General features: G+C 43.9%; 1 protein-coding gene across 1 annotated transcript in view; it reads right to left on the reverse strand.

Moving 5' to 3' along the window:
* Positions 1-23091, reverse strand: part of cubn (cubilin (intrinsic factor-cobalamin receptor)) — a 457745-nt gene that overhangs the window by 348611 nt on the left and 86043 nt on the right. Inside the window, exons 13-15 of the mRNA XM_070880231.1 lie at positions 19095-19251; positions 9470-9648; positions 1127-1292 (exon numbers count right to left, since the gene is read on the reverse strand). Coding sequence (XP_070736332.1) covers positions 1127-1292; positions 9470-9648; positions 19095-19251 — 502 coding nt within the window. The remainder of the gene's footprint in view (positions 1-1126; positions 1293-9469; positions 9649-19094; positions 19252-23091) is intronic.

Raw genomic sequence — 23091 nt, forward strand, 5'->3', positions numbered from 1 at the left:
AAGCCTGAATGATAAAGTATTGATAACATACCTTCTTAATGCTGTCAATTCGGATCATTCCATTACTTTGAAAAATATGTTCACTGTATTTCTAATATAACAATGAAAAGCCAATAGCAGAATAGTCATCCTAACCCATTTATATTAGAGTTTACATCAGACCCCTTAGACTACAGCAAGTTCTCTGCAGATTTCAAACTACACACACGTTTTGTCATAGATCAAATATAATCATGTTTATAGTCTACTTCAATAAATATCTGTATATTAATAGACCTCAAGGAGCTCCTGCAGATTATAAATCCAACAGTATAACTCCTCTGATCGCTAAGTGAGCTTTTCACGATGAATAAAATGGTGATTTCCACAGCTAGAGAAACCAATGCAAGAAGCAAAATGCAATAATATTTGTTTAAATAAACGAGTTTAATAACATTTCCAAGACAAACCAAGCTTTAAGAATCCAACTTCAGCAGGTCTGAGCCATGAATTAGATTCAACTATTTGATATGGAGAAAGTGAGCTCTGAGGGCAAAGCTGGCCAGAATAAGATCAAATTGAGCACATGACCAATTCACATAAGTATTGTGGTCTGTGCTGGTCAGCAGTGCAGCCTCCTAAAAACTGGCCAGTTTTTTTCTCATGCAGCACATTCTTCAAATTCTCTGGCTGTGGGCAATAGGAGCAAGCCAATGTTTATTATTCATCCCTAGTTGCTTTGAGGGCATTAAGAATCAACCATGTAGTGTGGGACTGGAGTCACTTGTCAGCCTGGGTCCGGGTAGCAGGCTCCCTTCCCTGCAGAACATGTACCAGCTTTCATAGTCATTTTTCTGTTAACAGCCCACAAATTCCCAGATTTATTGAATTTACAACTTGCCATGATGGGATTTGAATTAATTAACGTCTGGATTATTAGTCCACTATCATAACCACTAGGACACAGTATATCTGTGTTAGGTGCATGGGTTTATAGGCCCAATTCCCCCTCTAATGCTTAGCCTAAACAAGGCTCCATACCACCAAGCAAAGTCTTGCAATTTTGGATCTATTGCAGTCAAGATGCTTCTGAAGAAGATTAAAGTGAGTTCATGGATAACAATAAAATAAAAATATTTGAAATCACCTTTTTCAGCTGATCCATATGTAGCTTGAAATCCATTGTTAGCCATTTTGGAGTCTGTCTTGAACTTGATGTACATTGACCTCTGCACTGACTGCACTATAGGTGGAATTATGGTGCCACAATATTTACCGATCAATGGAGAGTCTACAACAGCACCATCTTTGACCTGGAAACAAACAGACTCCTTTAAGATGAGCAATCGGCTTTACCATAAGTTCATGAACAAGTGAAACAATTTTCTATGGACAATGAAAAAACAGTTGTCAGTTGAATCTGGATACACACAACTAATCTTCGAGGAAGTTACATGTTCACGTACCAAATTGTGTGACGTTATTTATTACTTCATTAGGAGAAAATATCAATAATTCTTCTCTAAAAGGATTAGTTCCTTAAAATAAGAACAAAAAAACACTGGAAATGGAAAGCAGGTTGATAAGTATCTAAAAAAGAAAGACAGATCAATGTTTCAAATGGAACTCTTAAATCACAACCGGTTCATGAAAAGTAGTTCATAATTTCCATTGGCACAGCCAATAGCCAATGTTTATCAGTTTTTAGTAACCTGAGCCACCTGTTGGTTCCCATCCAAGCTCCTTCTCCGATGCTGGCATTGGGACAATTCTATCCGGTCGCCCACTGACGAGGCGCTAGCCCCGGTATCTTGCTGCAGATAATTTAACTGTAGTTAAAAAGCCCCACCTTACTGGGTACAGCAAAGGCTATGGGCCCTGACATCCCGGCTGTCTTGCTAAAGACTTGTGCTCCAGAACTAGCCGTGCCTCTAGCCAAGCTGTTCCAATACAGCTACAACACTGGCATCTATCCGACAATGTGGAAAACTGCCCAGATATGTCATGTCCACAAAAAGCAGGACAAATCCAATCTGGCCAATTACCATCCCATCAGTCTACTTTCAATCATCAGCAAAGTGATGGAAGGTACCGTCGACAGTGCTACCAAGTGGCACTTACTCCCCAATAACCTGCTCAATGATGTCCAGTTTGGATTCCACCAGGACCACCCGGCGAAGAGCGGAATTCCAGAGCGGAGGTGAGAGTGACTGTCCTTGACATCAAGGCAGCATTTGACAGAGTGTTACATCAAGGAATTCAATAGGAATCAGGGAGAAAACTCTCCACTGGCTGGAGTCAAACCTAACACAAAGGAAAATGGTTGTGATTGTTGGAGGTCAATCATCTCAGCCCCAGGATATCGCTACAGGAGTTCCTCAGGGCAGTGTCCTAGGCCCAACCATCTTCAGCTGCTTCATTAATGACCTCCCCTCCATCATAAGGTTAGAAGTGGGGATGTTTGCTGATGATTGCACAGTGTTCAGTTCCATTCGCAACTCCTCTGTATTATGGGTGTGGTGGATGGGGGGGTTCTGCTCAGTTACTCTTCCACTGATGGAGTGACCCCAGCAGAATTTCTTGGCCATGTTTTTTATCTAAAGAGGTTTAATAGGCACCTTCCCAGTATTAACAAGCAGTGAACAAGGCTGTAACAAGGCTAATTTTCTCTCTGCTTTTGCTATTTACATATCAGCACTTTACAAGTGGCAGGAAATCACCTTCCGGCAATAATAATGCAGATTTAAGAAAATTAATTAGATCAAAACAGATTTCTTTGTAAGTTCATATACTGCACCTTTTGTTTTGGTTTACACCATGGGGAAAATGTACTCCTAAACATTTTAAAGAGGTATGGAAAAATATTTAAGTGGTTCCCTGAAAGGTTACAAAGCATGGCACCAGGCATGTACAATGGTGATACATAGTAGAGATGAAAATAAATAACAAACACTGAAAATCTGAAAATGTAAACAGAAAATGCTAAAAATACACAGCGGGTTGGTCAACATGTGAAAGAGAAAGATAAGATAGCATTTCGGGTGAAACCCTTTTCTGAATTGGAGGTAGCATTGTGCCTGAATCATTAACCTATCTTTCTCTTTCAAATGGTAATCAATTCAAGAGGGAGTTAGATATGGCCCTTATGGCTAAAGGGATCAAGGGATATGGAGAGAAAGCAGGAAAGGGGTACTGAGGTGAATGATCAGCCATGACCTTATTGAATGGTGGTGCAGGCTCAAAGGGCCGAATGGCCTACTCCTGCACCTATTTTCTGTGTTTCTATGTTTCTATGTAATGTTCAATGCTAAAAATATCATACTCTTGTACTGAGAGAAATACTGGAAGGACAGTTATTTCAGCTACATGCTCCATTCATAATTAGGACTATCCATCTGAGTTCTAAAACAAGAAAATAGTGTTTCAAAATTATTATTAATATATTGTGGACCTGTGAGGGAACAACACCGGCGGCAGCAGTTAAAGCAGCGAACAGCCAGCCACTGCAAGGAGCAGCGCGAGCAGGTAAGAGAGGGCGACAAAGGAGAACAAGACGACTACATTCGATGTCACAGGAAAGCAGGGAAGTGATTGGTTGGTGAGTTTTTCTCTCTATTCTTGCTTAATTTAAGGGCCGTAAATTAGGGTCTGGAATTAAAAACTAAATCTAATTAATTAAATACATTAGAGATGGCAGGACAGGCAATGTGTTACTGCTGCAACATGTCGAAGCTGGTTGACACCATTGAGGTCCACAGTGACCACATCTGCAGCAAGTGTCTGCAGCTCGAGGAATTTCGGTTCCGCGTTGATGAGCTGGAGTCCGAACTGCAGATACTACGACACATCAGGGAGGGGGGAGAGTTACCTGGACGCCGCGATCCAGGAGCTAGTCACACCAATTAGATTAATTAATTAAAATTCGATCTGTGGTCAGGAACAGGAGGATGTGACTATGAGTGAGGAAGGTATGGGGACTCAGGACGGAGCGATGGAGGAGCCTCAGCCCTTGCTCTTGTCCAACAGGTCCGAGTCTTTTACTCCGTGTGTGGACGAGAGCAGGGACTGCAGGGAGGATGATCAAACTGACCACAGCACCTTGGTACAGGGGGCTATTCAAGTGGGGGGAGTAAAAGGAAACGCTGTAGTGGTAGGGGACAGTATTATTAGGGGGATAGATGCTATTCTCTGCAGCCGAGAGCGTGAGTCCTGAAGGCTATGTTACCTACCCAGTGCTAGCATTAAGGACATCTCCTTTGGGCTGGAGAGGAACTTGGAGTGGGAGGGGGAAGATCCAGTTGCTGTGGTCCACATGGGTACCAACAACATAGATAGGACAAACAAAGAGGTTCTGCTGAAAGATTATGAGCAGCTGGGGACCAAATTAAAAAGCAGAACCACAAAGGATTTCTACCTGAGCCACAAGCAAATTTGCCTTGGGTAAATAAGATCAGTGAGTTAAACACGTGGCTCAAAGACTGGTGTGGGAGCAATGGGTTTTGGTTCGTGGCACACTGGCACCAGTACTCGGGTAAGAGGAAGCTGTTCCGTTTGGTCAGGGACCACTTAGACCGTGCTGGGACTTGGGTCCTGGTGAATCAAATAACTAGTGCTGTAGAGAAGACTTTAAACTATTAGTGGGGTGGGAGGGTTCAGGTGAGCGAAAATTTTAAAAGTCAAAGAGTAAGGAGAAGCCAATAGAACAGGGTAGCACTAGGGGAAATGAAAACCAGAGCGTGACAGGAAGCGACAGAATGTATAAACATTAAGGTTTATCAGAAAGTGGGGTCAAAGCAGGAAAAAATAGTAAAAAAACAACTTTAAAAGCTCTTTATCTGAATACACGCAGCATTTGAAATGAAATAGATGAGTTGACGGCACCAATAGATACAAATGGGTATAGAAACATAGAAACATAGAAACATAGAAAATAGGTGCAGGAGTAGGCCATTCGGCCCTTCTAGCCTGCACCGCCATTCAATGAGTTCATGGCTGAACATTCAACTTCAGTACCCCATTCCTGCTTTCTCGCCATACCCCTTGATCCCCCTAGTAGCAAGGACCTCATCTAACTCCTTTTTGAATATATTTAGTGAATTGGCCTCAACAACTTTCTGTGGTAGAGAATTCCACAGGTTCACCACTCTCTGGGTGAAGAAGTTCCTCCGCATCTCGGTCCTAAATGGCTTACCCCTTATCCTTAGACTGTGACCTCTGGTTCTGGACTTCCCCAACATTGGGAACATTCTTCCTGCATCTAACCTGTCTAACCCCGTCAGAATTTTATATGTTTCTATGAGGTCCCCTCTCATTCTTCTGAACTCCAGTGAATACAAGCCCAGTTGATCCAGTCTTTCTTGATAGGTCAGTCCCGCCATCCCGGGAATCAGTCTGGTGAACCTTCGCTGCACTCCCTCAATAGCAAGAATGTCCTTCCTCAGGTTAGGAGACCAAAACTGTACACAATACTCCAGGTATGGCCTCACCAAGGCCCTGTACAACTGTAGCAACACCTCCCTGCCCCTGTACTCAAATCCCCTTGCTATGAAGGCCAACATGCCATTTGCTTTCTTAACCGCCTGCTGCACCTGCATGCCAACCTTCAATGACTGATGTACCATGACACCCAGGTCTCTTTGCACCTCCCCTTTTCCTAATCTGTCACCATTCAGATAATAGTCTGTCTCTCTGTTTTTACCACCAAAGTGGATAACCTCACATTTATCCACATTATACTTCATCTGCCATGCATTTGCCCACTCACCTAACCTATCCAAGTCGCTTTGATTTGATAGCCATTACAGAGACTTGGTTGCAAGATGACTAAGACTGGGGACTAAATATTCAGGGGTATTTGACAATTTGTAAGGACAGACAAAAAGGAAAAGGAGGTGGAGTAGCACTGTTAATAAAGGTTGAGGTCAGTGCGTTAGTGAGAAACGATATTGGCTCAGAAGATCAGGATGTTGAATCAGTTTAAGTGGAGATAAGGAGTAATAAGGGAGAAAAGTCGCTGGTGGGCATAGTCGATAGGCCCCCTAACATTAACTACACTGTTGGACTAAAGTATAAATCAAGAAATAATGGAGGCTTGTAAAAAAGAAATGGCAATAATCATGGGCGATTTTAACCTTCATATTGATTGGACAAAGCAAATTGGCAAAGGTAGCCTTGAGGAAGAGTTCATAGAGTGTATCCGGGATAGTTTCCTTGAACAGTATGTTGCAGAACCAAACAGGATGTAGTTTATCTTAGATCTGGTACTGTGTAATGAGACAAGATTCATAAATGATCTCCTAGTAAAGGATCCTCTAGGAATGAGTGACCATAACATGGTTGAATTTCAAATTCAATTGGAGAGTGAGGAAGTGGATCTCAAACCAGTGTCTGAAGTGTAAATAAAGGAGACTACAAAGGTATGAAGGCAGAGTTGGATAAAGTGAACTGGGAAAATAGATTAAAGTGTGGGACGGTTGATGAGCAGTGGCAGACATTTAAGGAGATATTTCATAATTTGCAACAAAAATATATCCCAATGAGAAGGAAAGATTATAAGAGAAGGGATAACCATTCTTGGTTAATTAAGGAAATAAGGGATGGTATCAAATTGAAAACAAGGGCATACAATGTGGCCAAGACTAGTGGGAGGCCAGAGGATTGGGAAACTTTTAAAAGCCAGCAAAGAACGAATAAAACAAAAAGAGGGAAGATAGATTATGAAAATAAACTAGCACGAAATATAAAAACAGATAGTAAGAGTTTCTACAGGTACATATAAAGGAAAAGAGTGGCTAAAGTAAATGTTGCCCCCCTAGAGGATGAGACTGGGGAATTAATAATGGGGAACAGGGAAATGGCAGAGACATTGAACACATATTTTGTATCGGTTTTCACGGTAGAGACACTAAAAACATCCCAATAATGGATAATCAAGGGGCTATAGGGAGGGAGGAACTTTTTGTGTTTCATGCAAAAGGACCCCTGTACTGCAGCACTTTGCAAAAAACGGGAAAAAAATTGCAAAGTGCTGCAGCACAGAGAGACCTGGTGGTCCTTGTGCATGAAACACAAAAAGTTAGTATGCAGGTACAGCAAGTAATCAGGAAGGCAAAATGAAATGTTGGTCTTTATTGCAAGGGGGATAGCTGCAACTGTACAGGGTATTGGTGAGGCCACAGCTGGCGTACTGTGTACAGTTTTGGTCTCCATATTTAAGGAAGGATATACTTGCATTGGAGGCTGTTCATAAAAGGTTCACGAGATTGATTCCAGAGATGATGGGGTTGACCTATGAGGATAGGTTGAGTAGGTTGAGCCTATACACCTTAGGGTTCGAGAATGAGAGGTGATCTTATCGAAACTTATAAGATAATGATGGGGCTCGACGGTGGATGCTGAGAGGATATTTCCACTCATAGGGGAAACTAAAATTAGGGGGCATAGTCTTAGAATAAGGGGCCGCCCATTTAAAACTGAGATAAGGAGACATTTCTTCTCTCAGAGGGTTATAAATCTATGGAATTCTCTGCCCCAGAGAGCTGTGGAGGCTGGGTCATTGAATATATTTAAGGTGGAGATAGACAGATTTTTGAGCGATAAGGGAGTAAAGAGTTATAGGGAGCGGGAAGGGAAGTGGAGTTGAGTCTATGATCAGATCAGCCACGATATTGAATGGCAGAGCAGGCTTAAGGGGCCAACTGGCCTACTCCTGCGCCTATTTCTTATATTCTTATGTTCTTATGTAATACAATCACTATTACTAAATAAGTAGTACTCGGTAAAATAGTACAACTAAAGGCGGACAAGTCTCCTGGACCTGATGACCTACATCCGAGGGTCTTAAAAGATGTGGCTGCAGAGATAGTGGATGCATTGGTTGTAATCTACCAAAATTCCCTGGATTCTGGTGCGGTCCTAGCTGATTGGAAAACCGCAAATGTAACGCCACTATTGAAAAAAGGAGGCAGACAGAAAGCAAGAAACTATAGACCAGTTAGCCCTACATCTGTCATTAGGAAAATGCTGGAGTCCATTATTAAGGAAGCAGTAGCTGGACATTTGGAAAAGCATAATTCAACCAAGCAGAATCATAATGGTTTTATGAAAGGGAAATCATGTTTGACAAATTTACTGGAGTTCTTTGAGGATGTAACGAGCAGGTTGGATAAGGTGCATTTGGATTTTCAGAAGGCATTCAATAAGGTGCCAGATAAAAGGTTACTGCACAAGATAGAAGTTCACGGGATTGGGAGTAATATATTATCATAGATAGAGGATTGGCTAGCTGACAGAAAACAGATAGTCGGACTAAATGAGTCATTTTCTGGTTGGCAAACAGTGACTAGTGGGGTGCCGCAGCGATCGGTGCTGGGTCCTCAACTATTTACAATCTATATTAATGACTTGGATAAAGGGACCAAGGGTAATGTAACCAAGTTTGCTGATGTTACAAAGATTTGTGGGAAAGCAAATTGTGAGGAGGACACAAAAAATCTGCCAAGGGATATAGACAGGCTAAGTGAGTGGGCAAAAATTTGGCAGATGGAGTATAATGTGGAAAAATGTGAGGTTATCCACTTTGGCAGAAAAAATAGAATAGCACATTATAATTTAAATGGAGAAAAATTGCAAAGTGCTGCAATACAGAGAAACCTGGGGGTAGAGTCCTTGTGCATGAAACACAAAAAGTTAGTATGCAGGTACAACAAGTAATCAGGAAGGAAAATGGAATATTGGCCTTTAATACAAGGGGAATAGAGTATAAAAGCAGAGAAGTCCTGCTACAACTGGGTATTGGTGAGGCCACACCTAGAATACTGCATACAGTTTTGGCCTTCATATTTAAGGAAGAATATACTTGCATTGGAGACTGTTCAGAAAAGGTTCACTTGGTTGATTCCGAAGATGAAGGAGTTGACTTATGAAGATAGGTTGAGTAGGTTGAGCCTATACTCATTGCAGTTCAGAAGAATGAGAGGTGATTTTATCGAAACATATAAGATAATGAGGGGGCTCGACAAGGTGGATGCAGAGAGGATATTTCCACTCACACGGGAAACTAAAACTAGGAGGCATAGTCTCAGAATAAGGGGCCACCCATTTAAATCGGAGATGAGGAGGAATTTCTTCTCTCAGAGGGTTGTAAATCTGTGGAATTCTCTGCCTCAGAGAGCTGTGGAGGCTGGGTCATTGAATATATTTAAGACAGAGATAGACAGATTTTTGAGCGATAAGGGAATAAAGGGTTATGGGGAGCGGGCAGGGAACTGGAGCTGAGTCCATGATCAGACCAGCCATGATCTTATTAAATGACGGAGCAGGCTCGAGGCCCCAAATGGTCTACTCCTGCTCATTTCTTATGTTCTTATGAATGTCTGATTATGTTTCTGAGTCTGATTTAGATCTGTTACACTACTAATCACATATGGATAGTAAATGTTGTATAATTATAGTTTAATCTCTGGTTTATCAAAAATTATTTCTCCCATACCTCCACATAGTCATGGTTGCAGTTCGTAGCATTCTCAATGTCAAAAGAGATGAAGTTGAGGGTGACCACTTGTCCTTCTGGTTGGTTGATCACCCACTCACACGTTTTGTCATGTGGGTATGAGTTAGGATAATACGGAGACTGGATCACACCATTGCCATTCAGTGTGCCACCACATGCTGTGTAGAAGCATCAGGAAAACATTTAGAAACTGAACAAGCAGAATGTTAATAGAATAAACATTGCAACCAAAAATGAGTTACTGGCATTCTTTTCACTGCCTCGGGGGTGATGCACTGCTCATTTGTGGAACTGAATCACACATTAGGGAGATCCCAGATTCCTCTCCGCCCCCCTAACAGTGTGTGCTGTTAATTTATGCCAGTTGGGGCTGCTGTATCGACTATAATTATCCTCAGTGCTTCTGGGCTGGGGCATGTGGAAATCAGCCAGGGGTCCCTCCCTGTCACTATCTGATAAATCTGCTGGAAAATGTGCATGTGTGGGTGTTGGCTGAAGACAGGATCAGGTTTAGCAAATTGGTAGCACAAGAAACAATGGAAAAGTAAGAGTATCTGTCGTTCTTGCAATGACACATTGCCAACAAGTTATATTAATAGTTCCAAAACCAAAAGTATGTGTGTTTGCATTTGCGGGGGGGGGAGGGAGGAAGTATTATGTTTGGATATTACATTTTCTCTAATATTCATGGTCTAAGATATATGTATGTGTGTATTGTACTCAAAGATTTACAGTATCCATTTTTGAATATCAGGTAAGGCATATTTTCAAAAGAGTATCATTACATCTGTGTGAATGATGGTTTTCTTTTACAACTAGGCTGACACACAAGAACGTCAGAAATGTGAACTTGGGCCTTTTTTTCCTTTGCTTTCAGTGCAGAAAATTATTTTTAAATATTACCAGCAGTAAAGAATTCTACTGGGGAATGGATTTATGGAAAATGGCTCAGTCTTGATCTGAACTATGAATGCCCAAATTTGCACATCATTTCTCGGTGTGTAGTTTACGCCTAAATAAATTGTTCCATCTAATATATTACGCACTACTATATCTATCTTATGTCATTTTATTTGAGGGGATTGGGTGTCAAGAGTACATCAGATGAGGTCCTTTCTTCCCTGGGATCTGAATTTGAATTCAACCCAGACTGATGTATACAGGTCTCTTCCCTTTACTGGTTATAAAAGTTTTAAATGCTCACTTGGTTTTGCACACAAATGTGAACATGAGAAAACATGTATATGGAAACAATAAAGAACTTCTTTATTTTTTTTAATAGGTAAATTCACAAATCCTGCTCTCCCAGCAGGAGCCATGCTCAAATGCAGCAAAGCTCAGAGAATCATTCACATCTCAGAGCCTCTTGATCGGAATAGGCATCACCCTACCAGAACTTAAAGGGGTAGTGCAACTGGGGCAGATTCCCGGTCCTGTTCCCCAACATTTGTGCTCTCTCTGTAAGAGTTTACATGTTTTGTGATCAAGGCACAGCAAGAGGCCACGGACTAAAATGGTTTAAAACAAAAACCTGTGGGAATGTTGGGTGGGACAAAAAGCGCCAGCCTGGGGCAGGTGGTGACTCATAACTGATTAATGCAATTTCTGCCGTCGGGAGCGAGACCCAATTAACATCAAGACAAAGGGTTTTGATAAAATCAAGCAGAGAAGCCCATGGATTAATTGGCCGGAAGGGAAAAAACAGTTCCCGATGGAGTCTACAAGTCTGCAAAAATCCAGGACCACAAAGGATCCCACATGGCATGCATTTTTGGATAGTGAGGCATAAAAGATAAGGGGCTAGAACCTCCACTTTTTTTGCATGCTTAACGCCCACTTCACACCCATTTTACTGCTGAAATTACGTATAATGCCCATTTTGGCACAAAATGGAAACTGACGGGCATTTTTAGGAAACTTATCGCCGAGCGTTACTTTCCCCATGTGCTTAACGCCAGGAAAGAATATTACCACCCGCCAACTTTGTTAGGGCGGAATCATCAGAATGGGTGAAATCAACACCCATAATATCACCCAGCATTACTTTCCACACTGATTTAACGCCGAGATTCAATATTAACGCCCGCCCACTTTTTTTGTCGTAAAGAACATATTTACCGAAACTAGCAGCCATGAGATCGCCCAGCGTCAATTTCATGACCTCGCACACAGATCAGCCACAATATCTCTTGCCCAAAAAACGCCCAGAAGAAGTGGAACTAACCGGAACGAATCACAGCTTTGTCACATCCTTTAAAAGGCTGCTGTGCTTCAACCTCGGCGGAGTTCGGATGTATTCTGTAGGTTGTTGGAGTTGATGTGAACATATCTAAAAACATCTTGACCCTACAGTGACCGATTGTAATTGAATAGGTGTCTTCATCGGGACATTCCTTGTTTGTGACCAATCGGTGGAAAACAAAGAGCCAATGCAATGGGGCCTGTCCTTTCTCACCCTCTCTTGGTGACCAATTACATGCAACAGATTTGACATTGCCGAAGGAACGCTCCACTGCATTATGTGCCCAATGTAAGATGTGACAGACTGATGAGGAGGACCAGATGTTACACCCTTGCCGCAAGTACAAAGAGAAGCATTCTTACCTCGACTTGCCAGACACGTTACGTGGAGTTCTGCCTTCGGAGACTGCACTTCCACAAAAAGGTTATCACTGAGGTATGCCAGCTAATAAGGGCAAATCTGCAGCCTGCCAGCACCATCAGTACTGCACTGTCCGTCGAGGTCAAAGTCACCACGGCACTGTCGTTCTACGCCTCGGGTTCTTTTCAGAACTCAGCTGGTGACATTTGCAGTCTGTATCAGCATGCCACACATCGCTGCATTAGACAGGTCACTGAAGCCCTGTACGCATGCAGGAGGGACTTGATCAGTTTCCCTATGACCAGGGAGGCACAGAGTGAGAGGGCTCTAGGATTCTCCAGAATTGCAAACTTCCCCAAGGTGCAGGGAGCAATAGACTGTACACACAACGCGATGCGGGCACCTTTTCAGGATGCAGAGGTTTTCAAGAACCGCAAGGGATTCCACTTCCTGAATGTCCAACTGGTTGTCGACCACCAGTAAATTATACTGGCAGTGAATGCTCAATTTCCGTGCAGCATCCATGATGCTCAGATCCTGCGTGAGACTACTGTATCTGACTTGTTCAACCATCAGCCACAAGGTCAATGCTGGATGCTTGGTGACAAAAGATATGGCCTCGCCACCTGGCTGATGACTCCCCTGCATGACACCCACACCAAAGCCAAGAGGCAATACAACGAGAGCCACAGAGCAACTCGCATTTCATAGAGAGAACCTTTGGAGTGCTAAAGCAACACTTTAGATGCCTGGAGGCGAGCTCCAATACCACCCTGAGCAGGTAGCTCAAATTGTGGTGGTGTGCTCCATGCTGCACAACTTGGCTATCAGGAGGGGACAAGAATTGCCTGATGAGTCTGACAGTCCACCTCAACAGAGAGAGGAAGAGGAGGATGAGGAGGATGAGGAGGATGAGGAGGCGGATGCTGACATTGGCCCAGACAATCAGGCTTACGCTGAAGCCATGCCCCCACCCCCCTGTAAACCACATGAAAGGGCCCGTGGTGGCATGATAGCTGCAAGAGCCTTACATTAGGAGCTCATCAATGATCGCTTTGCCTGAAAGAACATTGGTGTTATTTACAAGGCTGACACACTGCTGGGTGTGCAGGTGATACATCCATGGTGGGCATCATATTGGTGACAGTTAAAGTTTAAGTTGATTGAAGTTAAGTGTCATTATACCCTTTGATGTTAAGGAATCAGCAGCGAATGCACTGCAAGATTTTGTTAAATAAAAAACATTTAAACCGAACATTAGTCTGAAATCATGAGTATTTCTGTACAAACCAACCCTCCTCCGCTTCTCCAACCCGTCTTTACCCCTTCCCTCCTGATTCCAAGCTGCCTGGCCAAGGAACTCCTCAGGCGATGCTTCATGGCGGGGGCGGGGGGGTGCGGGGGAGAGGGGGGGAGGGGGGTGACGGCTGAAACGCTGCTTAGACAGATATGGGAGAGGACGGTCCCGAGGTGGGAATGTGCTCCAAACCAGAAGCTGGATGTTGCTCCTGGCTCTCATGTGTAGTTGGCAATGGGGGTGCGGCATCTTGGGGTGGAGTGCCGCGCTCCGGGACCACTGGGAGCCCTCTGCCACCAGTGTTCATGGCTACCAGCTCCAGGGCCTCCTCCATCCCTTCCATGTTATATCTTATTTGTTGGACAAAAACTCGGTGCCAACTATGTTCTTGGTGCTTAGTAGGCTTTTTGCGACTGGTGAATCTCCCTCGTGCCTCTCAGAACAGCCAGATAAGCACACACCACAGCCACACACGCTTTCAGTGCCTCTGAGCTCCCTCTCTCTCTGTCACTTCTTCTGCACATGTCATGATGAACCTTGACCTCCTGAATCGCAGGAATCGAGCGTTGCCATGCCATTGCTAAGGACGACCACATTTTACGACAGAAGGTCAAAAAACCTTAATGCTACCACCCATTTCATATCACTCGCGGTAACGCCCATTTTCAAAAATGGAGACTAGGTGCTTTGAGAATTGGAAAGAAGCCGGCGATCTGAAAACCATTTTTTACTGCTCACGCTGGAAATAACGCCCATTTTTGGACAATAAGCACGAAAGTGGAGGTTCTAGCCCAAGGAGTTATCTTTGGCCCTGCTGATTCCGTGCACAGATGAGTGGTGGAATCAACAGTTAACGAGGTGCAAATTGTGGCCATCCAAACAGATCCAAATCCATCACTACAGCCATCGAGACTCATCCAGATGCATTAACTGAAAGCAGCCCAGCAGGAGACTTGTATAATCGAATGGATATATATGAAGGAGCTCACAGAAGTAAAACACCTCAGAACAACAGGTTAAAGGAACAACGACCTCGAAGGGGAACAACGGAAAGAAGAACAAGGAGAGAGAGACAACGAGAAGGAAATACGAGCAGGTGGAGAGACAAACTCCACGAGCCTACAATCGACAACAGGAGAAACTGGCTGGATGGGTGATTGTATGTCTTCCATCAATCTCTAAGAAGTCTTGTTCTGTAATTTTTAGTTGTTTTTGTGTAATAAACTAACAGTTGGGTTTAAGTGTAAACTTTGCGTTACGTGGAGTCCTTCCTGTAATTCCTGAGGTCTATGAATCAAAGTAGTGGAAAACGAACGCCCTACACTCTAATCCCAGGAATTTCAGGGCTAAGGTGAGTAAAAAGAAACAAATAGAAGCCATTGTCACATTACAACAGTGACTACACTCCAAAAGTGTTTCTTTGGCTGTAAAGTGCTTTGAGACATCCAGTGGTCATGAAAGGCATTATAAGAATATAAGAACTAGGAGCAGGTGTAAGCCCTATGGCCCATCAAGCCTGCTCCGCCATTCAATAAGAGCATGGCTGATTATCGACTTCAATTCCACTTTCCTGCCCGACCTCCATATCCCTTGATTCCCCTAGACTCCAAAAACCTATCTGTCTCAGCCTTGAATATACTCAGAGACTCAGCAACCACAGCTCTCTGGGTCAGAGAATTCCAAAGATTCACAACCTTCTGAGTGAAGAAATTCCTCCTCATCTCAGTCTTAAATAGCCTACCCCTTATCCTGAGACTGTGACCCCTAGTTCTAGACACTCCAGCCAGGTCTACCCTGTCAATCCCATTCAGAATCTTGTATGTTTCAATGAGATCACCTCTCATTCTTGTACACTCCAGAGAGTATAGGCCCATTCTACACAACCTCTCATCATAAGACAGCCCTCTCATCCCAGGAATCAATCTCGTGAACCTCCATTGTACCGCCTCGAAGGCAAGTATATCCTTCCTTAGGTAAGGAGACCAAAACTGTGCACAGTACTCCAGGTGTGGTCTCACCAAGGCTCTGTACAATTGTAGCAAGACTTCCTTATTCTTATACTCCAATCCCCTTGCAATAAAGGACAACATGCCATTTGCCTTCCTTATTGCTTGCTGTACCTGCATGCTAGCTTTCTGTGTTTCTTGCACAAGGACTCCAAAATCTTTCTGAACATGAACATTTAAAATTTTTTCACCATTTAAAAAATATTCTGTTTTTCTATTCTTTTTACCAAAGTGAATAACCTCTCGTTTCCTGACTTATATAAATGTACGTCTTTCTTTCTTGGAATGCAGGATCAATGAAGTGCACACATGAATTTTTTTAAACCCAAGCATTATGTTAACTAGTTAATGCTTCTTCACATGCCATCTTTCTTTTCCATCTCCCTGTGCTGCTCCTTTTCAGATATTCTTTTACTTGTTGGGTCTGAAATTGCAACCTCCCTGGGTCCGTACGGAATGTGTACGGATCCGGGAAGGCATCGCAAAAGCCGTTTTTGGGGGCACATGCGCCGAAAACCAGCTTTTCCGATCTGTCCAGGTTTAGCTTGACAGATCTTCTGTATCTTGGGGAGAAGGACATTCGCATGGGTGAGATTGCACTATTTGCCCATCTCATGCCCAGCGAATGTCCTTCAAATTCTTACCAACGTAAGAGTTTTAAAACATACAAACAACATATAAAAATAACATTTAAAAAACATTTTTATGTTAAAAACCCTGTCCACTAAGGTAAGTTCATTTTAAACCCTAAATACAAAACTTTTTAAAAAAATTAAAAAAATATCTATTTTTTCTAACACATTTCATTAACTTTAATTTAAATTAATGTTACATATGTGAGGTCTTTTTTAATTTTTTTATAATTGTTTGGATGTTTGGAGGGGTTTCTCATTCATAATAATAGAACTCGTATTAACGGAGTTCCTATTATGAATGAGAATACTGTACCTTGATTGGCTGTCCAGAGCCACGTGACTCCAGCTTCTCCCTGCACATCTCCAAGACGTGAAAGCACTCCGATGCGCAGGGAGAGGAGGCTTCCGACCGGAATCACTGGAGGAAGCAGGAGCAAAAGGTAGGTGTGGATCTTTTTTCTTATTTTCAGGCGAGTGCCGGGGGGAAGCCCAGAACCGGGATTTCAGGCCCATTGTAACGTCTGTATCTTTTCTGTGCTTATTTTTCTTTCACTTCTGGTTTTGCCTCTATGGTTACACATTATACCACAGAAACACGCCATTTGACCAATCTGATCTATGCAGGTGTTTATGCTCCACACAAGCTTCCTCTCACCTCTTTTGGTGTTGTTTCTGGCTTTATTTCCCTCTGTAGTTTCCTTTCTGTTATTTTTTTTCTTTCTATGTCTGATTGTTGTGTCTTCTCCCTCTGGGATAGGTTTGCATCTTCACCATCTGGGTAGTAATCTGGTGCAGCAGATCACCCACCCTCTATAATGGGTGACCAATCCACTCTACCAGATTATTGCTAATATGTCCTTACTATACAGTATAAATGCACACAAGGCCCATACTTGAGAGAAGGTCACTCTGTGACCAGTAACCTTTATTACAGCACTGAAGTGATGAAGGTGGGTGGAGCTTCCCCTTTTATACCTGGAAGTCTAGGTTAGGAGTGTCTCCCACAAGTTCACCACCTAGTGGTCAATGGTCTCACGGTGTACAACTTAGGTCAGTTTATACATGGGTTACAATGACAATTGAATATATGACAATTGCCCAGACAGTGTAAGACAAAATTCTACCCATCTGGTTTTTATTTGGTTCTTTTTACTCACCTTGGCCCTGAAATCCCTAGGACTAGAGAGAGCACAAAGCCATGTTAGGGAACAGGACTGGGATTCTGCCCCAGTTGCACTACCCCTTTAAATTCTGGTAGGGAGATGCCTATTCAGATCATCTGTCCACTGTTCCCATGTCAAGGGCCATGTATGGGGGAGTTTCTGCGCTACCCTGGGAATTTCACTCTTGGTAGGCCACAGTATACCAGCTGAGAGCTGGCATGTGTGCCATCAAAACCTTTAAAAGGGCTCCAAACTTTTAAAAGAAAGAAAGACTTGGCATTTATATAGCACATTTCATGACCACCAGACACCTAAAAGCGCTTTACGGCCAATGACGTACTTTTTGGAGTGTAGTCACTGTTGTAATGTGGGAAGCACTTTACTAGACTAAGATAATTGGTCTTAGAGGCAATCAATGAACTTGACTAGAAATGCAGCTGCTCTATTGGGTGTTGAAGTGAAAAAGAACATTACCTAGGTTGCTGGGCCCTTACCCAACCTATTTTCTGGCTGCAGAGTGGCATAGTATTGCTCCAATTCTCTGGGCCTCTGTTGGGACAGACACTCCTCATGCATCATTGCAGGCTCTGATTACCCAACCTGAAGATGCAGATGACTCTACCTTGAGATTTGAGATGGCATCTGCATCCTCATGTCTGGGCAGAGAGGAGTTTACCAGTGCAGCAGGATGCCCAGAATTTTATTCAGGGCACACCTCCAACATTTTTTCAATTACAATTTATCCTCAAAAGTAGGCCAAGTGCTCCATGTGGTCATCACCAACACAGTATTTAATTTACAGTGAGTCAGTGACCTCAACCCCTGTATTTTACCTGCTCTCTTATATTGTAGCCTTTTTTTGAGAAACGCTGCCTCCAAAACAGTTTAATTTTGAGGAATATTAGCAAAGTATGTCATATCTGTATAGGGGAAGAAACCTCAAACAATGGGAATCCTAATATAGATGGGAACAGTACAGTGTGGTCATTACAGTACATTGTAATCCTGTGGGAAACTATGGGGCCAAATTTCCCCTATTCTGCACCTCCCGTTAGTACCTCTGGGGGGCATGGAACTGTTTTGACCTGGGGTGGGGGGGGGGGGTGGCGGGGGCGAATACTAACGGCTGCCGCGAAATTGCGCGGGAGTTAGTGGAGGTCTGAAAACAGTAGGGCCGCGCACCCGCCAGTAGCACCCTGGGCCGCTGCGCCTCCGGTTTGCGCAACGACCCCTTTCCGGCCCGCGGCGGAATTTGCTCAGCGCCCCGTGAGGCCACCACAAGCGATGCCTGCACCAGCCTCGAGGGTCACAAACCGAGCCGGGCACCCATCGTGGGGTGAACGTTAAAGGGGAGGTGTGCTACACCGCGCGCCGCCATATTTTATTTTCACCCCCTTACCGGTCGGGCAGTTCGCCACTCCTTTCATGGGGTCCAGGCCCCGATCCATACAGCCTAGCACTCCATCTCGGTGCCGGCCTCCGGCCACGACATCCCTTAGCCCTGGTGGCTCAGTGGAAGCCTTCAAAGGGCCTACAGAGTTTGCAGCGTCCCTCCCCTTTAACAGAAGGGGAGGGGCGTTGTAACACATCAGCGCAATGCGGAGAGGCTGCATAGCAGCTCTGAACCATCCCCAAAAGGAAGTGGAGCTTGCAACATTGTGCTCCACTTCCTGTGAAGGACGGTAACCAGAATTTCGTGGCCGGTGTGGGACTTCTGCACCGGGCGGGGCGTAATCTAATTTTGCCCCTACAGGTGTAAACCTATGCTCTACCACTTTGTGCCATGGCAAATCAATGCTTCATCATGCCACATGGTACATGTAAGACATACCCAGCACACATTACTGCTGTATTCGATCATTGTTCAGGTCTTATAAATAAAAGCAAAAGGGAATTCTTACCAACTTCATATACTGCAAGGAAGCCTCCTTTTGAGGCAGAGGCATCTGCTTTAAATTTAAGCCACAGTTTGTTTCCACTCGTGGTAATGGGAGCTGGGGGGGTAGAACCACAAAACTTGCCGATTAGAGGATCCGTCTCTGCATCACCATCTCGAACCTAAAATCCAAATAACATTTAGGAAAAGAACAAAACATTTTTGTTTTCTCAAAAAAAAAGTACTTCAGCGGTTTACCAATATGGGTGTGCTCATCACTCAGATTATAATGAACGAAGCAGGTGATTGGATAAACAGTCAATGTTGAAATAGAAACTTGAGTAATGTTGTCATTTATAAATCTGTCTTATGTTAGAGGCGTACTTTAACAGGACCAGTTAGAAATATCATAACTGCCGGCTTAGGTCGGTTGTTAGCACTCTTTCCTCCAGGTCATCAGGTTCAAACCCAGATATTTAGTACATAATCTAGGCTGGTACTGAAATGCAGTTATGAGGGAGTATTGAATTGATGGAAATGACATCTTCTGGAAAAGATGGAGGAAGCAGATAGTTCAAAAATTCAATGGGGACAAAAATCTGCAGGGTGCATCCCAATGTATGTGCCGCTATGCATCCACACTCTGGAACTCCATTGCTGACTGACAGTTTGCAGGGTCGTGGGTGGGGGGGTTTACTTGATTTGAATAAGGCTAGAGGTGCATTGGTAGTGCCTGCCAGCCAAAGAGGCCGTACATTGCGGAAGAAGAATGACTGCCCTTTTCTGTGAAATGGCACTGTCAGGTCTCTGCCACCCACCCCCACAAAGAATATTGCCTTCCTCCCTACACTACCCCCCACCCCACAGCCCCCTTTCTGAGGGGGGTCACACTTAAATAAATCTTTTCAAATTATTTGATCTTCCTTCAGAGATCCCAGCTTGAATCCCCGTTCAGCAGCATGTTACACTTGGTATCACCAGATGTATTGCCACTGATGAAACACTGGGTCATTCTTAGAGCTGGGGACGCAGGAACGTCCAGCATTAAGTGTCCCCACCCCCTCCTGCATCAATAACCTTGTGTTTTATTTATTCATTCATACGGAATGTGGCGTCACTGGCAAGACCAGCATTTATTGTCAGTACTGACCATGTTTGGGGCAGGCAAAAGGGTGGGCAAGACCCATCATATATATTTTCAGTTTCTGGTGCTTTCTTAAAGTACTGAAGTGCCCTCACACTCACCCACTATTTCTGAAAAGGCAAAGGTTGCCATGTGTACAATTAAACAAGTTATTCTGTCTTTCACATTGTAGGGTTATCTTGTGTAAGATTACAAAATTCGTGAGAACCCCCCCCCCCCCCCCCTCCCTGCCCCCAGTGTTTGGACTCATTGGAAAGGAAATTTGATTTGGAACTATCCGCCAGAAAGTTTGGGATCCTAAAATGCACATGGAAGAAAGTATGAGTTCAAACCAAATTTGGGATTTTGAAAGGCAGATTGGGTCCGTGTGAAAAGGGCTCAAAAACTAAGGGACAACTAGCCTCCAAAGGAACCAGTCTTTGGGTAGTGAAACCGTCTGGGGTTTTGAAGCTAAACAAATCATCAGGAGAATTGTATAAACTCGAAAACCCTTCTCCCCGGGAGACATTAACATAGCAACAATCAACCCAGAGATAGCCAGCCATCACTCTGAGCAGGAAACCCATCCAGCGCATACATAATGTTAATGGCTCATCCAGCCCGCATGGAAAACCCAAGCCTAGGCAGACATCGCAAATAACAAAACTAATTTTCCCAATCAAGGAACAAATTCGACAGATTGTCACATTTGAAACAGGTTACCATTAATGAGCCTGCCAAAATATGACAAAGAAATATCAAGCCCGCCAAAATTAAGGCGAAGAATTGAGGCTGATTTTGTGCGCAGATTAGAATGACCCCCAAAGTATAACTGGGGCCCTGTTTTAACAGAGAAAAGGAGAGGAAAAGGGAGAGACCACTGCAGCAGCTCTAACGAGTCTTCCAGAGAGCTTGCTATACAGCCTTCTATGCAGCGCTTCTGAACATCAACATCTTCATCTTCAGCCTCGACGACACTCCTGGGCTACACTGCTCTGCTACTGAAGAAGGAAGAACATCATCAAGGTAGAGAAAAGCAGTTCCCAGTAACTTCAGACATCACCATCGCAGCAGCAACTGACCACAGCCAACGTGGTAACATCGAAACCACCGCGATCGATAAACTCTAAGAACAAAACTCCTCAAGAAGAAACCGAAGATTCAAAAGTTTCCACTCTACAATCTGTTCCTAGCTACCAACAGGTGAAATATTACCTAAAGAACTTTAAAACCTACTGCTGACGGAAGAAAAGTGGGTATTCACCCCATAAGTCCAATACGCGCCCTATCGCATCAGCGGACACCACCCAACTAAAAACTATGCAGCAAGTAGTCTTCCACGACGTTCGGGGTACGGCAAGCAGAACTCCACAGAGTCCAGCGAACCCCGAAATCATGAACCACCGCCAACTGACAATAAAAGGATTGGTGAGCATAATCCCTGGAGTTTGCCCTGGAGTTCAACCTAGTCAGAGTTAGGCATTGAGAGGTGGGAGGTGTATTATATTCTGTAACCCCTTTTGAACGTGTGATAAAGTGTTCTTTATTCTAGTGATTGCAAGTTTTGACATTGTACTTTCTTGTCCTTAATAAAATCAAAGTTCTTTGCACCAAAACCAGTTGTCTCTTGCACTTTGTCACATCCCCAAAGTCTAGAACCCAGGGAGTGGGAGCGATTTGAAGCGCTCAGAAGGTCAGAAGTGAACCTGACCCCCGAGACCAACCCCTACACCTGTAGGAAGAGGCTAGTCACTCTAATGATTATCCAAGTACTTCCAGATCAACAGCTGCTGCCACCAACTCTGTCCTGACATCTTACCTGTGCAAGCACCAATACAGACACGCCCACTTGCGAGGGATTAGTTAAAGAGTTAGAAGGGTTGTCGCCAGGTGATTCACTGAGCAGTAGTGAGAGTGAGGACTGAGCAGTGGAAGAGAGGGAGAGAGTTAGTCTTCCACTGAGAGAGGTAGAAACGACTGCCCTCAGCTGAGGAGCCCAGAGGTCAGGACCCAGTCTTCAAAAGAGCAAATGATTTAGGAGCATCAATGTCATGTGGTGGCAGTGCAGGCAGTTTCTACGCATCTAGTTGAGATATAGCTAAGTGGGAGGATCCCACATCTGTAAAATATTGCTCAAATCTTCTCATGACCTGTAGATCACCCTGCACACTGTGACAGCCCAGGAAATTGCTGCAAGAAAATTCCAAGAAGAACTTCTAAGGAGACAGGTGGCTTCTCAAGTGGCAGCTACCAATGCTTCAATAGATACTTTGATCAGAACACATTCACAGGGCTTCCAAGATTCCATTGGGACTATTAAGTCTATGATGACTCTGACCATTAACACCTGTACCTAGCACCAAGGGTTACAAGGCATGGGTGCCGATGTCACTGTGTCTCTAGAGAGTAGCAATCAACCCACATTCTTCAGGCCCCCTCCAATGCCTTCACATTAGAGAACTTCACACATTTACCGGCAGCCCTTGAAACGGAAAGCGTCAGAATGCCAAAAGCTGGTACGGCAGATAGACTGAGACAAGAGTCAGCTGATGTCTCAAGGCTCCAGAGGAACTATTGCAGCCACCCATGTTGTAGCGGTGCACTCAGAAATACTTCCTCCGTGCCCCTTCAAATACTTTCTGGCCCTGCCAGTCCCAGTGCACCCAACAACATTCCAATGAATTGATGCCGCAGTTTCTGGCATGGTCAGCACTAGGATCATAAGATGCAAGTTCCTTCCCACCACACTCTCTCACAGAGGATCATGGACCTCAGGATTTCAGGTCATTGTTTTTAAATCCTCTCTGCCAGCCTGCTAGACAAGAGGTCCTCAGCTGACATTGTTGAGTGGGTATCATTATATTAGCACAAATAAACATCAATTTTATATAGCAATTAC

The sequence above is a fragment of the Pristiophorus japonicus genome, chromosome 5 (genome assembly GCF_044704955.1).
Source record: "Pristiophorus japonicus isolate sPriJap1 chromosome 5, sPriJap1.hap1, whole genome shotgun sequence".
In the NCBI taxonomy this organism is placed as follows: domain Eukaryota; kingdom Metazoa; phylum Chordata; class Chondrichthyes; family Pristiophoridae; genus Pristiophorus; species Pristiophorus japonicus.